This window comes from Rhinoraja longicauda, chromosome 11, assembly GCF_053455715.1.
Source record: "Rhinoraja longicauda isolate Sanriku21f chromosome 11, sRhiLon1.1, whole genome shotgun sequence".
NCBI classification, from domain to species: Eukaryota; Metazoa; Chordata; class Chondrichthyes; order Rajiformes; family Arhynchobatidae; genus Rhinoraja; species Rhinoraja longicauda.
The window spans coordinates 11,787,185-11,804,042 of record NC_135963.1 but is presented as its reverse complement, the minus strand read 5'-3'; the positions used below and the strand labels follow the sequence as shown (position 1 = coordinate 11,804,042).

Sequence of the window (16,858 nt, the reverse complement as noted above, 5' to 3'; positions counted from 1 at the left end):
CTAAATTCCAGTGTATACAAGCCTAGTCGCTCCAGCCTTTCAACATATGACAGTCCCGCCATTTAAACCAGCATCTGTAGTTCCTTCCTACACAACATGTATCAGACCCCACGTGTAACTTGTCCTTGACTCCTCTGGACCTGAAAGAACAGATGTATACACAGAGAGAGGGTGTTTGAAAAGTTGTTTCGTTTTCCCGCAGGAATGGGGATGTTTGGGGAAATCTAATGGAAATTTCTAGAATTGGGAAATGTTTTTCAAAAGGTAGCTCATCTAATGCACAGGTTCATTTGTGTGTGACACAGTAACATTAATTGAAGACTCTCAGTAGAAATAAGGAAGGGGGAATAGAGATTATTTTTGCACGCTCAGGGTTATTTATATTTTATCAGTGGGTATTGAGGTTGAGACCATAACATTAATTACGTTTTGCAAGAAATGAAAGAATATAAAATAGGATGGGATTAGAGCACGCAGCTATAACTGAAGAGATCTGACCCACACAGAAGACAAGTGGCTGTCTTCTGTCCTGTTATTTGTATAATTCTTCAGGAAATACTTTTAAATAGAATCAAAAGGTACCAATTAGGTATCAAAAGGCAGCAATTCGAACCCAAGCATTTTAACCTCTAATTCTCGTTGATCAAAGTTTACTGGGGAACCAGGCACAAAATGGAACCATTAGAAATAAACATGGCTATTCATTGGTCATAAGGTCATGAAGAATAGGAGTAGTATTGGGCCATTCGGCCCATCAAGTCTACTCTGCCATTCAACCATGGTTGATCTATCTCTCCTTCCTAACCGCATTCTCCTGCCTTCCCATAACCTCTGACACCGGTCGGTGCTAATCAAGAATCTTTCTATCTCTGCCTTGAACACATCCATTGACGGCCTCCACAGCCTTCTGTGGCAAAGAATTCCACAGATTCACCACCCTCTTGGTGACCCTGCCTGTTCCACAGCAAAACTAATGGGAAACGAGATGTGTACGAAGGATCTGCAGATGCTGGTTTAATTCGAAGATTAGACACAAAGTGCTGGAATCACTCAGAGGGACAGGCAGCATCTCTGGAGAGAAGGAATGGGTGACGTTTCAGGTTGGGTTACCTTGTACTTGGCAGGCTTTGTCCCGCCCCGACCTCTCTTTACCAGCTTTCCTCTCCCTACTTCAATCAGTCTGTCCCGAAACGTCGCGCGCCCATTCCCTCCAGACATGCAGCCTGACATGCTGAGTTCCTCCAGGAATTAGTGTTTTGCTCAAGATTGATGTTTCATCTGATCTGTTGAGACACAAGGACAGACCTAAGTGCATGAAGGAGTCAGCTAACCCCCTACTTATTTTACATGAAACTCTAGTTCTGCTAGGAGACTTCATGAATCACTCGAGTTCAGCTCCTCATCTGTTTCTTAGGAATTTTCTCTGACACTTCCAGAGATACCTTTGGACTAATCCCAAACAGGTCTCATGTCAAATTAAACAGGAATGTTGCATGATACAGTGCATCTTTGCTGCAACCGCTAATTCCTAAGAGTTAGGCACAGCAGTAGTTTAGTTTAGAGATACAGCGCGGAAACAGGCCCTTCGGCCCACCGAGTCTGTGCCGACCGGCGATCCCTGCACACTGACACTATCCTACACACCCACTAGGGATAATTTACAATTATAGCAAGCCAATTAGCCTACAAACCTGTACATCTTTGGAATGTTGTAGGAAACCGGAGCACCCAAAGAAAACCCACGCAGGTCATGGAGAGAACGTATAAACTCCGTACAGACAGCACCCGTAGTCAGGATCGAACACGGATATCTGGCACTGTAAGGCAGCAGCTCTCAGGCTCCGCCACCGTGCCGACTATATTCCTGCAATTCATTCATGTAAGCCTGATAGGTGATTTGGGTGAATGAACCATCCAAACACAGACATAATGTCTGATTAATGTGGCTTAGTTGTCGATGGTCCAGGCGATCTGGAACACAAGCCAAAGCTGCCTGAAAGCTTGCAAAGTACCTGCAGGCTCCTGGACAACCTAGTATCAGATCCCAGGTCAGTCTAAAACTCTGTCCCCTTATTTCTGCTTCTGAAGTAACTCAGATCCTCTGGAACACCTCATTTCCACACAACACTAATGCAGTTCTGGAGAGAGGAGGATTCTCCTACTCTTGAGGAATCGAGAACCAGAGGACATAGGTTTAAGGTGAGAGGGGAAACGTAGAAGCATAGAAAATAGGTGCAGGAGTAGGCCATTTGGCCCTTTGAGCCAGCACCGCCATTCAATATGATCGTGGCTGATCATCCAAAATCAGTATCCCGTTCCTGCTTTCTCCCTAGATCCCTTGATTCCGTTAGCCCTAAGAGCTATATCTAACTCTCTCTTGAATATATCCAGTGAATTGGCCTCCACTGCCTTCTGTGGCAGAGAATTCCACAGATTCGCAACTCTCTGGGTGAAACAGTTTTTCCTCATCTCAGTCCTAAATGGCCTACCCCTTATTCTTAATCTGTAACCCCTAGTTCTGGACTCCCCCAACATCGGGAACATTGTTCCTGCATCTAGCCTGTCCAATCCCTTAAGAATTTTACATGTTTCTATAAAAATGATCTCTCATCCTAAATTCCAGTGAATATAAGCCCAGTCGATCCATTCTTTCATCATATGTCAGTCCCTCCATCCCAGGAATTAACCTGGTGAACCTACGCTGCACTCCCTCAAAGATTTAATAGGGACTTGTGGGGCAACTTTTTTACACAAAAGATGGTAGGTATATGGAATCATCTGCCACTGGAGGTAGTTGAGGCAGGTACTGCCACAACTTTTAAGAGTCAGACAGCTTTATGGATAGGATAGGTTTAGAGGGACATGGGCCAAATGCAGGCAGGTGGAACTAGTGTGGAAGGGGCATGTTGGTTGGCGCGTGGGCAGGTTGGGCTGAAGGGCCTGTTTCCATGCTCTATGACTATGACCTTAAATGGGGAAGTCTCGATCAGTTTGCGAAGTTGAACGTTTCAGAAATGAGTCATACGGCACTGAAACAGGGTCTTCGGCCCACTGATTCCCTACAGATGGCCAAGCATGCACTAGGAAATGGACGCTGATTTTTCTTTCCCACTCGCTGTTCAGGGAATTGCTTCAAGAGAAGACTCAGTGAACTATTAGCCTCTTCCAGTCTCTGAGAGTCTGCTGACTTCTGGAATTTCGTTCCAGCGAATCATTTTCTGCGCTCTTAATATGTTCTTCAGATGGCTCTGGAGACACAGTGACCATGTTATTGGATTAGTCTTCAGAGAGTTGATCAGTGATCTGACCACAAGTTCCAATTCTATCGTTATGCTGAGGAATTTAAACGACAGCAAGTAAATAAGTTCAGTTTAGTTTAGAGATACTGCTCCGAAACGGGCCCAGATTGTCCGCACCGACCAGCGATCCCTGCACGCTAATACTATCCTACAAACACTACCGACAATTTACCATTTTACCAAGCCAATTAACCTACAAACCTGTACGTCTTTGGAGTGTGGGAGGAAACTGAAGATCCTGGGGAAAAAACAGCGGTCACGGTGAAAACGGACAAACTCCGTACACATAGCACCTGTAGTCGGGATCGAACCCATCTCTGGTGCTGTAAGGCAGTAACTCCACCGCTGTGCCACCGTGCTGCCCCTGGAGTATCTGGAGTAAAGTATCAGGACTGGTGATCACAAAAACTACAGGCAACCCTTGAGTTACAGAGTGAACACACAAAGTGCTGGAGTAACTCAACGGGTCGGGCAGAATCTGTGGAAAGAATAGATAGGAGACCGTTCGGCTCGTGGCCCTTCTTCAGACAGACCTGAAACCGCGGCTATCCATTCCCCCCACAGATGCTGCCTGACCCGCTGAGTTACTCCAGCACTTTGTGTTTTGCTCAGGGTTCCAGCATCTGCAGTTCCATGCGTCCCCTGTGGTGGCAGAGTTCAGGCAACGGAGATTCTCCTTGCAGAGTTCACAAATAATCACAAAATAATTTGAGATCCTGAATAAAATTTGTTCTGTGGTCATTTATCTGAAAAAATATATATTTTTTTTTTCAAGTTACTTTTCTTGATGCAAGCACAGATTATTGAATTTGTGTAATGAACAATCATGATATGGACCTTTTTGTATGAACATAACCTTCCCCCACTACCCCCTACCCCCATCCCACTTGTAACACAAGGGTCTCCTGTACTAAAATGGGTGACATCTTTTTGGTTCACCAGTGTTATTCGGAAAAGGAGTCCGCTACCTTATCTAGTCTCGTTTTATGTGACACTGCCCCAATCCACTGCAAAATGGTTTAATCTTAACAGCTCTCTGAAGTGGTTCAGCAAACCAGTGCTGGGACAATTGAGCAAAAAAATACAACAGTAAAGCCGCAAACACTCAACATGACAGGCAGCGTCTGCTGAAAGAGAATCAGTCGACGTTTCAGATCCGAGAAAAAAACCACAGAGTGCTGGTGTAACTCAGCAGGTCAGGCAGCACTTCTGGAGAACACGGATAGGCGATATTTCAGATCGGGACCTCGAAAGAGACCCGATACGTCACCCATCCGTGTCCTGCAGCGCTGCTGCCCAAAGATACTAGAGGAGCAAGATGGACCACTCCGTCAAAATCGCCTATACTGAAGTGTAGTACGCAAAGGAGCGTAACGTCCGCCATTTTAGTAAGCAAAACCCGGCGTTCGCTATCCCTCTCGCAGTGTCATCAGTGTTTTGGGGGAACAGTACGTGTGATGATACCATTAAAATGCAGAATATAGCTCATCTATCAATTCACAGATTTTTGTTATTTTTCTTTAATAATGTTTCTGCATGTTTCTGCCTGCTAAAATGGCACCATGACATACTACGGTTTTTAGGGTCGAGTGGTCTATCTTGCTCTGCTCAGTTATCTTTGATGCTGCCTGACCCGCTGTGTAACTCCAGTATTTTGTTTGTAAACCGGCGGCTATTTTTCAGTAGCAGTGAAAGTGAGAGAGAGAGAGGGAGAGGGAGAGGGATGGGTAAAACAGAAAGGCTGAGGCCAAATGGGTTAAGGCAGCATTGGAAGTGCACCACTCTAGGATGGAAGATGTCCCAAGGACATAAAACTCGAGGTCAGTTTGGCTTGGCTTTAAATAGTGGCTCGTCGGCAACACAAGTATCAGGCAAGTGGACGAAAACAGGAATTGCTTTCCTTTCAATGATTCTAATCGTAAATGTTTTCACTGGAGAGTTGACTTGGTTTACAGGAAACAGCATGACTGAACTCCTCAAGCTGCCGCAGCTGTGCAGAAAGACGCAAGGGACATGAAACGGGTGCAGGCAGGGGCTCGGCCCTGAGATACGAGAGGCTGCAGATGCTGGCATCCTGAGCAAAAATACAAACTGCTGGAGGAACTCAGCGGGTCAGGCAGCATCTGTGCAGACCCTCGCCCAGACTGAAGAAGGCTTCTGACCAGAAATGTCATCTGCCTATCTCCCTCCCTCCCCAGGTACTGCCTGGCCCGCTGAGTTCCTCCAGCAAGTTAGATTCAGTCTGTCGGACTCTGAAAGCTGTCACATCAGTCAGTAAGATCACAGTTATGACCTTCCTTATTTATCAGATCGCAGCATCTGCAGCCTCTTGTGTCTCCACTTATCACCTACCAACCTCCAGCCTGCCCTCCCCCAACCTGCCTCTGACTGACTGCCCCTTTTTTTTCCTACTCCATTGAGGATATTGGACTTTGTCCATGGAGCTGATACGCGACAATACACTACAATGGCGAGACCTATATTCTGCACTCTGTAACTTCTTCCCCTTTGCTCAATCTTGGTGGCGCAGCGGTAGAGTTGCTGCCTTACAGCGCCAGAGACCTGGGCTCGATCCTGACTACGGATGCTGTCTGCACGGAGTCTGTACGTTCTCCCCGTGACTGTGTGGATTTTCCCCGGGTGCTCCGGTTTTCCCCCCACACTCCAAAGACATACAGGTTTGTAGGTTAATTGGCTTCAGTAGAGATTGTAAATCGTCCCTCGTGTGTTGGATAGTGCTAGTGTCCTGGTCAGCACTGACTCATTGGGCTGAAGATCCTGTTTCCACGCTGCATCTCCAAAGTAAAGTCAGCTATTGTACTTGAGTTTGGACTGATTATATCCATGTATGGAATATCTAATCTGGATAACTTGCAAAACAAAGTTATGCTTTGTGCCTCGCTCGGTACATGTGACAAAAATAAATCTAAACCTAAATCTTTCTCTGGTTATCACTTACTAGTAGCTGTTCCCATCTTCACACTTCCTCCCTCCCCTGGCACCTGGCTCCATCTGATCATCGTCTCCCTCCAACTCCCTCCTCACCTGATTCCACCTATTACCTACGTCACCCCTTCCTCTCACCTCCTTATACTTGTTATCTCCCTTCTACACCCTCAGTTCTAATGCAGGGAGTCTAAAATGAGAAGGAGTTTAGGGTATTTCTGCCTCTACCACTAATCCTAGAGCAAGTGGCAGTGGCAGATCCAATTACAACAGTTAAGAGGCATCACATAGTGCCATACAGCGTGGAAACAGGCCCTTTGGCCCAACTTACCCACACCGACCAACATGTCCAATCTCCCCTCATCCCACCTGCCTGCCTGCCTATGGCCCTTATCCCTCTAAACCTACCCTATCCATGTACCTGTCAAAATGTTTCTTAAACATTGCTGATGCATTTGGTTGTACTTGGATTGGAAAGGAGTGGAGGAACACAAGGCAAATTGGGGCAGACGGGATTAGCATGGATGGACGTTGTGGTCAGCATAGACGAGTTGGGCCAAAGGCCTTTCTGAGGCAGCCCCTCCTCCAGATCACCTCAGTGGTGGGGAGGTCAGTGCCCACGATGGCCCGGGCAGTGTTATGTTTGGCATGGACATTGTGGGTCGAAGGGCCTGCTCCTGTGCTATGCACTCTTGTTAGTGATGAAAACCAGCCATGTGGGAGATTGGCTAAAGGAGGGGGAATGGAAGGGGGGAAATTGTAACACTTTTCCTATTTTCTAAGGTGAAATCCAGCATTGGTTTTGTGGGTGTGGAGCAGTGAACAGTGCATGGAGAGCCATCTGAGAACAGTGAGGGAAGAGGCCAAGATAATAATTTCACTGGTGTAATGTTTTGGCATTAATAGATGAATCTTCTGTTGTTGATGTTTCTGTTCTTAATATAGATGGTGAAAGAATGTGGTAAAAATGAGCCACTGGTGACGGGAGTTTAATTTCAACATGTTACTTCATCTAACACGTTCATGACATTGGATCATTCTTTTACACTGTGACGTTTATCATTTACAATGCTCTTGTGGAATGTAACAATGCTTTCCTTGGTCAGTGATTTATTAGTTTTAATTAGATCATTACCTAGGACCTGCAGCAGGGCAAAATGTGTCAGAAGGAACTGCAGATGCTGGTTTAAACCATAAGACAGACACAAAAAGCTGGAGTAACTCAGGGGGCAAATAGACAATAGGTGCAGTAGGCCATTCGGCCCTTTGAGCCAGCACCACCATTCAATGTGATCATGGCTGATCATTCTCAATCAGTACCCCGTTCCTGCCTTCTCCCCACACCCCTGACTCCGCTATCCTTAAGAGCTCTATCTAGCTCTCTCTTGAAAGCATTCTGAGGCAGAGAATTCCACAGATTTACAACTCTCTGACTGAAAAGGTTTTTCCTCATCTCCGTTCTAAATGGCCGACCCCTTATTCTTAAACTGTGGCCCCTGGTTCTGGACTCCCCCAACATTGGGAACATGTTTCCTGCCTCTAACGTGTCCAACCCCTTAATAATCTTATATGTTTCAATAAGATCCCCTCTCATCCTTCTAAATTCCAGTGTATACAAGCCTAGTCGCTCCAGTCTTTCAACATACGACAGTCCCGCCATTCCGGGAATTAACCTAGTAAACCTACGCTGCACACCCTCAATAGCAAGAACGACGACGACTAGGGTGGGCCAGGGATGGAGAGGGAGAGAGAGGATGCAAGGGTTACTTGAAGTTAGAGAAATCAGTACTCATGCCGCTGGGATGTAAGCTGCCCCGGCTGGCTGCTGGCTAAGGAAAAATAAGCAATTTTAAAATCTTTTTGGACCTAGTCTTCCGTGCTCTTTGCTTCCTGTAATTGGCATCCCCTGAGGAGAAGGAATGGGTGACGTTTCAGGTCGAGACCCTTCTTCACGCACACCCAAAACGTCACCCATTCCTTCTCTCCAGAGATGCTGCCTGTCCCGCTGAGTTACTCCAGCTTTTTGTGTCTACCTTCGGTTTAAACCAGCGTCTGCAGTTCCTTCCCCCACACTGGCATCCCCTGCCTGGCAAGGATGTGTGCAGCTGCCAAATTTCAGGGCCTCTGCCAATCGTGTGGGCTCCTCTGCGATGTGGACGTTTTAATCAGGGAGCATTGCCTCAGTCAGGTTAACTTTGTCCTTTCCGGACGTCCATGTGAGCATTGCATCAGATATCCTAGGAGTGGGAGTACTGGAAAAACACTGTAAATCTTCCCCCACGTAAAGCCCCTTCATTGATCAAACTGCCGTGACTCAGTATCACGCCACGCACTGCCATGGTGGAGCTAATCATCTCAGTACAGCTGTCTGATTTTTAAAAATCCATACTCAACAAACTTTATTCCAAGAAGTCAAAGTTGTTTTGAAAATCCAATGTTTCCCACGCTAACCTCTGCCCTCCCACCCGTCCCCTCCCTCCCTAACGTAAGCATCTCGTCCCCTCTGTGGCACGAGGTTCCTCCACCCTCGTAGCACAAACCCTCTTTCCCTCTCCGTAATGCAAACCCTCTTCTTTCCTGTAATATGTATCCTTTCCCCCCCCCCCCCCCCCCCCCACAGCGCAATCCTCTCCCCCTCTCTCGTTCATGAACATAGAAACATAGAAAATAGGTGCAGGAGTAGGCCATTCGGCCCTTCGAGCCTGCATACCACTATTCAATATGATCATGGCTGATCATCCAACTCAGTATCCCGTACCTGCCTTCTCTCCATACTCCCTGATCCCTTTAGCCACAAGGGCCACATCTAACTCCCTCTTAAATATAGCCAATGAACTGGCCTCAACTACCTTCTGTGGCAGAGAATTCCACAGACTCACCACTCTCTGTGTGAAAAAAAACTTTCTCATCTCGGTCCTAAAAGACTTCCCCCTTATCCTTAAACTGTGACCCCTTGTTCTGGACTTTCCCAACATCGGGAACAATCTTCCTGCATCTAGCCTGTCCAACCCCTTAAGAATTTTGTAAGTTTCTATAAGATCCCCCCTCAATCTTCTAAATTCCAGCGAGTACAAGCCGAGTCTATCCAGTCTTTCTTCATATGAAAGTCCTGCCATCCCAGGAATCAATCTGGTGAACCTTCTCTGTACTCCCTCTATGGCAAGAATATCTTTCCTCAGATTAGGAGACCAAAACTGTACGCAATACTCCAGGTGTGGTCTCACCAATGCCCTGTACAACTGCAGCAGAACCTCCCTGCTCCTATACTCAAATCCCCTCGCTATGAATGCCAACATACCATTCGCTTTCTTCACTGCCTCTTCCCTTCTCAGTAAACACGAACCATCTACCCCAACTCTGTAACGTGATCCCTCATGACAAGAATCATGAGAGTAATAGATCGGGTAAACGCACACGGTCCCTTGCCCAGAGTAGGGGAGTCGAGAACCAGAAGACATAGTTTTAAGGTTGGGGAGAAAAACTATTAGGAACCTAATGGGCAACATTTTCACACAAAGGGTGATGGGTGTATGGAACGAGTTGCCGGAGGAGGTAGTTGAGGCAGCGTTTGAGAAACATTTATACAGGTACGTGGATGGGATAGGTTTAGAGGGATATGGCCCAAATGCAGGCAGGTGGGACTAGGGACATGTAGGTGGGACATGTTGGTCAATGTGGGCAAGTTAGGCCGAAAGGCTTGTTTCCATGCTGCATGACTATGACTCATCTCTGTAGAGTGAGCCCTTTTCCCCCTCTGTAGCATGAGCTATTTTCCTCCTCTCTGTAGTAAAATCCCTCCTCACCATCTCCGATTGTAGTGCAAGCCTTCTACCCACTTCTGTAGCACAAGCCCCCCTTCCTTTGTAGCCCCAGCCCTCTTTCCCCTCTGTGTAGTGCGAGCTGTCTTTCCCCTGTCCAGTGCAAGCCTTCTTCTCCTCTTCCACCCCCCACACCCTCTGGGTCTGTAGCTCAAACCATCTTCCCCCCTCTCTCTGTCTCTGTCCCTCGCCCTTGTCCAACCTCCCGCTCCAACCCTTCCTGACCGTTTTTTTCAGAAATTATGTTCCATTTGCACCCACACAGTAAGTCCATCACGGGTACTGACCTCCCCACCTTCGATCGACAGGAGTCGCTGCACTCAAAAAGGCAGCCAGCATCATCAGAGACCCACACCACCCTGGCCACACTCTCATTTCACCCCTGCCATCGGGAAGAAGGTACAGGAACCTGAAAACTGTAACGTCCAGGTTCAGGGACTTCTTCCCAACAGCCATCAGTCTATAAAAACGCTACAACCTCCAAATAAGCTCTGAACTACATAGACTTGAAGGCATTGTTTTTGTCTTTTTTTTTTATAGACTGAACTTTTTTGTTGTTTATTATGGTGTCCATGGAGTACGATGTTCACCTATCTGCTGTGCTGCTATAAGTAAGAATTTCATTGTTCTGTTATAGACAATAGACAATAGGTGCAGGAGGAGGCCATTCGCCCTTCGAGCCAGCACCGCCATTCAATGTGATCATGGCTGATCATTCTCAATCAATACCCCGTTCCTGCCTTCTCCCCATACCCCCTGACTCCGCTATCCTTAAGAGCTCTATCCAGCTCTCTCTTGAATGCATTCAGAGAATTGGAGCTGCCTTCTGAGGCAGAGAATTCCACAGATTCACAACTCTCTGACTGAAAAAGTTTTTCCTCATCTCAGTTATGGGACATATGACAATAAAACACTCTTGACTCTCAAAGACCTTGCTTCCAGCTGACTGCAAACTGTAGACATTGGTTGACTTGAAACCCTCAACTCACGCAAAGGGGAATTTAAGAAAGTAACTGCAGATGCTGGTACAAATCGAAGGTATTTATTCACAAAATGCTGGAGTAACTCAGCAGGTCAGGCAGCATCTTGGGAGAGAAGGAATGGGTGACATTTCGGGTCGAGACCCTTCTTCAGACTGATGTCAGGGGGGTGGGACAAAGGAAGGATATAGGTGGAGACAGGAAGATAGAGGGAGATCTGGGAAGGAGGAGGGGATGGGAGGGACAGAGGAACTCTCTAAAGTTGGAGAAGTCGATGTTCATACCACTGGGCTGCAAGCTGCCTAGGCGAAATATGAGGTGCTGTTCCTCCAATTTCCGGTGGGCCTCACTATGGCACTGGAGGAGGCCCATGACAGAAAGGTCAGACTGGGAATGGGAGGGGGAGTTGAAGTGCTCGGCCACCGGGAGATCAGTTTGGTCAATGCGGACCGAGCGCAGGTGTTCAGCGAAACGATCGCCGAGCCTGCGCTTGGTTTCGCCGATGTAAATAAGTTGACATCAAGAGCAGCGGATGCAATGGATGAGGTTGGAGGAGGTGCAGGTGAACCTTTGTCTCACCTGGAAAGACTGTTTGGGTCCTTGGATGGAGTTGAGGGGGGAGGTAAAGGGACAGGTGTTGCATCTCGTGCGGCACGCAAAAGGGAGTCAGGGGCTATGTGGAGAAGGCAGGAGAATGGGCCTGAGAGGGAAAGATAGATCAGCCGCGAATGAATGGTGGAGTGGACTTGCTGAGCCGAACGGCTTCATTCTGGCTCCGGGAACTGATGAAAGGTCCCATTGTGTTTCCTTGCAGGTTCTGTGTAACGGGCCGGGAACGTGCGTGCCGCTCTGTGCATCTGCCCTCTTGCTCGGGGTGGTTGGAGTGAAGAAAGTGCGGATCATCTACGTCGAGAGCATCTGCCGTGTGGGATCCTTGTCCCTTTCCGGGAAGTTACTGTACCATTTGTCGGATTACTTTTTTGTTCAGTGGCCCACACTGCAGGGGAAATACCCGAAAGCAGTTTACCTCGGTCGACTCGTTTGAATGGCAGCTTCGGACACCGTGACACTGACCGCGGTGACAGATGATGCAGGAAACAGCTGCAGTGCAGAAAAGAAGCAACGTTACAGATTCCGGGAGGAGGAGAACGTGCGCTGTAGAGTACGGCGAAGATTTATGACCGTGGATTTATCTGTCAGGCTGCAACTTGTGGTCTCAAAGTTGGTACCAGGCCAGAGAACAAAGTATTAGCCACGTACATCAGTGCAAGGGAGTCGACCACCAAATCACTGAGGTTATGACATAAAAATGCTAAATTGCTTCGTCTGTTGATTCCTTTGTTCCTCCCACTGCTAATGACCTCAAAACAAACAGTTGTGGTCAGAACTCCTCCCTCTCCATATGAGGGTTTTGTTTCTTATGAATCTCCCATTTTCATACCCCAGTGAATTTATATCGGGTCATGTATTTAATGAATTTATACTGGGTCATGCGTGATTGGAGGAGTTCATGACAGGTACAGCCTGTTAGGCCTAACAAGCCCAACCATCTCCATGGACCCAACACAACTAGTATTGATTGTGATGGTTCCAACCCGACAGTGGACTGCAATCCACTGAATATTAAAACACAGGGATGCAATGCCGAGGCGTGATACGGCGATATCTTCAGCGGAAGCTCTGCTGCAGTTCAAAAAGACAGCTCGCCACCACTGGCGGCACGGTGGCGCAGCGGTAATGAGACCCGCGTTCGATCCTGACAACGGGTGCTGCCTGTGCGGAGTTTGTACGTCCCCCCCGTGACCTGCGTGGGTTTTCCCCGAGTGCTCCGGTTTCCTCCCACAGTCCAAAGACGTACAGTTTTGTAGGTTGATTGGCTTGGTACCATTGTAAATTGTTCCCAGTGTGTGTAGGATAGCGTTAATGTTCGAGGATCGCTGGTCGGCACGGACTCGGTGTCCCGCAGCTCCGCCCTTACTCCCCCTCCCCCCATTCGTAATAAGGACAGATTCCCCCACTGTCCTCACCTTCCACCCCATCAGCCATCGCATACGGCATATAATCCTCCGGCATTTTCGCCACCTCCAAGAGGATCCCAAGGGGCTACATCTTCCCATCTCCATCCCTTTCTGCTTTCCGAAGAGACCGTTCCCTCCGCGACTCCCTGGTCAATGCATCCCTCCCCACCCAAACTATCCCCTCCCAGGCACTTTCCCCTGCAACTGCAGGAGATGCAACACCTGTCCCTTTACCTCCCCCCTCGACTCCATCCAAGTACCCCAACAGTCTTTTCAGGTGAGGCAGAGGTTCACTTGTACCTCCTCCAACCTCATCTACTGTATCCGCTGTCCTGGGTGTTAACTGTATATCGGCGAGACCAAGCGTAGGTTCAGCGATCGTTTCGTTGAACACCTCCGTTCAGTCGCCTAAACCTACCTGATCTCCCAGTTGCTCAGCACTTTAACTCCCCCTCACATACCCAATCTGACCTTTCTGTCCTGGGCCTTCTCCATTGTCAGAGTGAGGCCCAGCGCAAATTGGAGGGGCAGCACCTCATATTTTGCTTGGGTAGCTTTGAACATCTCTAACTTCAAGTAGCCCTTGCTTTCCCTCTCTCTCCATCCCCTGCCCCATTCCAGTTCTCCCACCAAACTTACTGTCTCCGACTACATTTTATCTCTGTACTATCCACTCCCCTGACATCAGTCTGAAGAAGGGTCTTGATCCGAAACGTCACCCATTCCTTCTCTCCAAAATTAAACCTTCTCAAGACCAATTAGGGGTGGACAATAAATACTTGCCCAATGCCCAAATTTTGAAAATGATTAAGTAAAAAGAAAACAATAATCTTTTGGAAGAAACAAACAAAAGTAAGAAATCTGGTTCTGTTATTGAGATCCTATGTGTGCGTTGGTTGAGAAATCTGGCTTACACTTGGCCCAGATTCAATGTGTACAGAATGCAACAATAATTTATCAGCCACAGCCAGTTTCTTTCCTTTCAGAGTTATGGTAATTGTATTGTAAATGAAATGGTGTGCAGATTCCTATCCTGACCTCGATCTGTTGTGTTTATTTTATGTCATATGTAAATGCTATTTATCTGCATTCTGAGCCGCCACTCCCGCGGACTGGAGTTTAAAGAGTGGACTCTCTTCAGTGAAAACTTCACAAAAGGAGGTTTGTCTGCGGACCTCAATTCAAGCTGGCTGCAGCTGCAGACTGCAAGTCACTTCAGTGTTTAACCGGGAATGTATTTGTATTGACGCTACTGTTCTCCTTATTGATCAACTCACTTCGATTTTATTGATTGCTACTTTATTGTCACGTGTCCTTGGTACAGTGAAATTCTTTCTTTTGCACACAATACACAAGTCTGTAAAGAGTCTCCACATAGCGGGTACCGACATAGTTACAAAAGTATTCAATACAGTCCCGATGGTCCCTCTTCTGGAATTTTTTGAGGATGTGACAAGGAACTAGGAAAATGGACAAGGGAGAGCCAGTGGATGTAGTGTACCTGGACCTTCAGAAAGCCTTTGATAGGGTCCCACATAGGAGATTAGTGGGCAAAATTAGAGCACATGGTATTGGGGGTAAGGTACTGACATGGATGGAAAATTGGTTGGCAGACAGGAAACAAAGAGTAGGGATTAACGGGTCCCTTTCAGAATGGAAGGCAATGACTAATGGGATACCGCAAGGCTCAGTGCTGGGACCGCAGCTATTTACAATATCATTAATGACTAAAGGGCCTATCCCAGTTTAGGCGATTTTAAGGCGACTGTCAAAGTCGTAGCAGATCGCCGAACTTTTCTTTTACCCGACGACGATGACCACGACAATGCTGAGTCAGGTCGAGATTACAGCGTCTTCTGAAACATCGCAAAATTCCCACGCTGTCAATGCTTCTCCGGTGTCCTAATTTTCACTGAAATCACTGAGAAGTCGGTAAGTACTTAAGAGTTTTGAACTATAACATCTTGTATGGGTTACTTAAAAACCAAGCATCACTGTCACAAGGCATAAACTGGATTTACTTCCAGTTTACTAATAGCTGTATTAAAAAAAAAAAGTGGTTAAGTGGATTTTTGTGAAAAGTGTGTGGGCATTCTTTGAAAATGTACGGGAGATGCATATCTGGTTTCTGGGTTGCATATCTGGGTTGGGAGCCCACTTTAAATGTAATGGCTGATGGCCATAAACATCGCGAAATTCCCTCGCTTACCTGACCATCAAACTGTCGCCTCCAATCTACCTGTCAAATGTCCTGACGGTAAATAAATTGGTTAAACACAAGCATTTTATGGTATTTTGAAATGACTTTACTTATTTTAATATTATGTGCGTCTAAATGCATCTAAGAGAACCTATCGAGCCTGGTGACAGCATGCGACAGCGCCCGCAATAAGCAACGATACCTGGCGACAAGCCAACTGTCGCCGAGAAATTTCACTCCGAATGATTTCTCAGCGACGCGCTGAGATCCACTACGATTCTTGGAAGACTCCTCGCGATCGTGCCCGCGACACCGGGTGAACTGTCGGCGACAGACTAGTCGCTGGCAGTCGCCTTAAAATCGCCTAAAGTGGGACAGGCCCTTTAGATGAAGGGATTAAAACTAACATTAGCAAATTTGCAGATGACACAAAGCTGGGCGGCAGTGTAAACTGTGAAGATGCTTAGAGGATGCAGGGTGACTTGGACGGGTTGGGTGAGTGGGCAGATGCCTAGCAGATGCAGTTTAATGTGGATAAATGTGAGGTTATCCACTTTGGTGGCAAGAACAGGAAGGCAGATTATTATCTGAATGGTGTCAGGTTAGGAAAAGGGGAGGTGCAACGAGACCTGAGTGTCCTTCACTGCCTGCTGTACCTGCATGCAGGTACAGCAGGCAGTGAAGAAAGCTAATGGCACGTCGACCTTCATATCAAAAGGAGTTGAGTATAGGAGCAAAGAGGTCATTCTGCAGTTGTACAGGGCCCTGGTGAGACCACACCGGGAGTCTTGTGTGCAGTTTATTGAGGGAGTGCAGCGTAAGAGTTAGATGGAGCTCTTAAAGATAGCGGAGTCAATGGATATGGGGAGGAGGCAGGAACGGGGTACTGATTGTGGATGATCAGCCATGATCACAGTGAGTGGCGGTGCTGGCTCGAAGGGCCAAATGGTCTACTCCACCTATTGTCTTCCATCTCACCCCTCCCACGCCGGGTCCCACTTTGTTTTAGAGTATTGAAGATACAGCATGGAATAAGTCCACGCCGACCAGTGATCCCCACACACTAGCACTATCCTACACAGACTAGGGACAATTTACAATTTTAAGGAAGCCAATTAACCTAGAAACCTGTACATATTTGGAGCATGGGAGGAAACCGGAGATCCCAGAGAAATCCCACGCAGGTCACGGGGAGAACGTGCAAACTCCGTACAGACAGCACCCGCGGTGAGGATAGAACCCGGGTCTCTGGCGCTGTAAAGCAGCAACTCTACCGCTGCGCTACCAGCGCCCCCCCTCCACGCCGGGTCCCTCTGTTGACTGACTTTCATTAAGTTCCTGAACAGTCTGCTTGACTAACAGGGACCATTCTAGAGGAAGCAAATTAAAATCGAATGAACTGATAAGTAATGAGAAGCTTCCCTGAAATATTGGGCATGCATTGCCAAGTTCTAAACAGAAATTCAGGAGACGAATTGTGACCATCCAATATCTCAGCCAAGCGCAAAAGGTTTTCACATGGATCTTGAGCACTGTGGCACCCTAAACCAATTAGTGCAGTTTGTATGTTATATCGGCCGACCCAAGTGATGAACAT

The 16,858-nt window shown here is 47.3% G+C and overlaps 1 protein-coding gene across 1 annotated transcript in view; it reads left to right on the top strand.

Moving 5' to 3' along the window:
* alg14 (ALG14 UDP-N-acetylglucosaminyltransferase subunit) overlaps window positions 1-15,336 on the top strand; it is a 63,496-nt gene extending 48,160 nt beyond the window's left edge. The window contains exon 4 of the mRNA XM_078408275.1: window positions 11,858-15,336. Within this exon, the coding sequence (XP_078264401.1) occupies window positions 11,858-12,088 (231 nt within the window). The 3' untranslated portion in view covers window positions 12,089-15,336. The remainder of the gene's footprint in view (window positions 1-11,857) is intronic.
* Window positions 15,337-16,858: the final 1,522 nt, after the last annotated feature.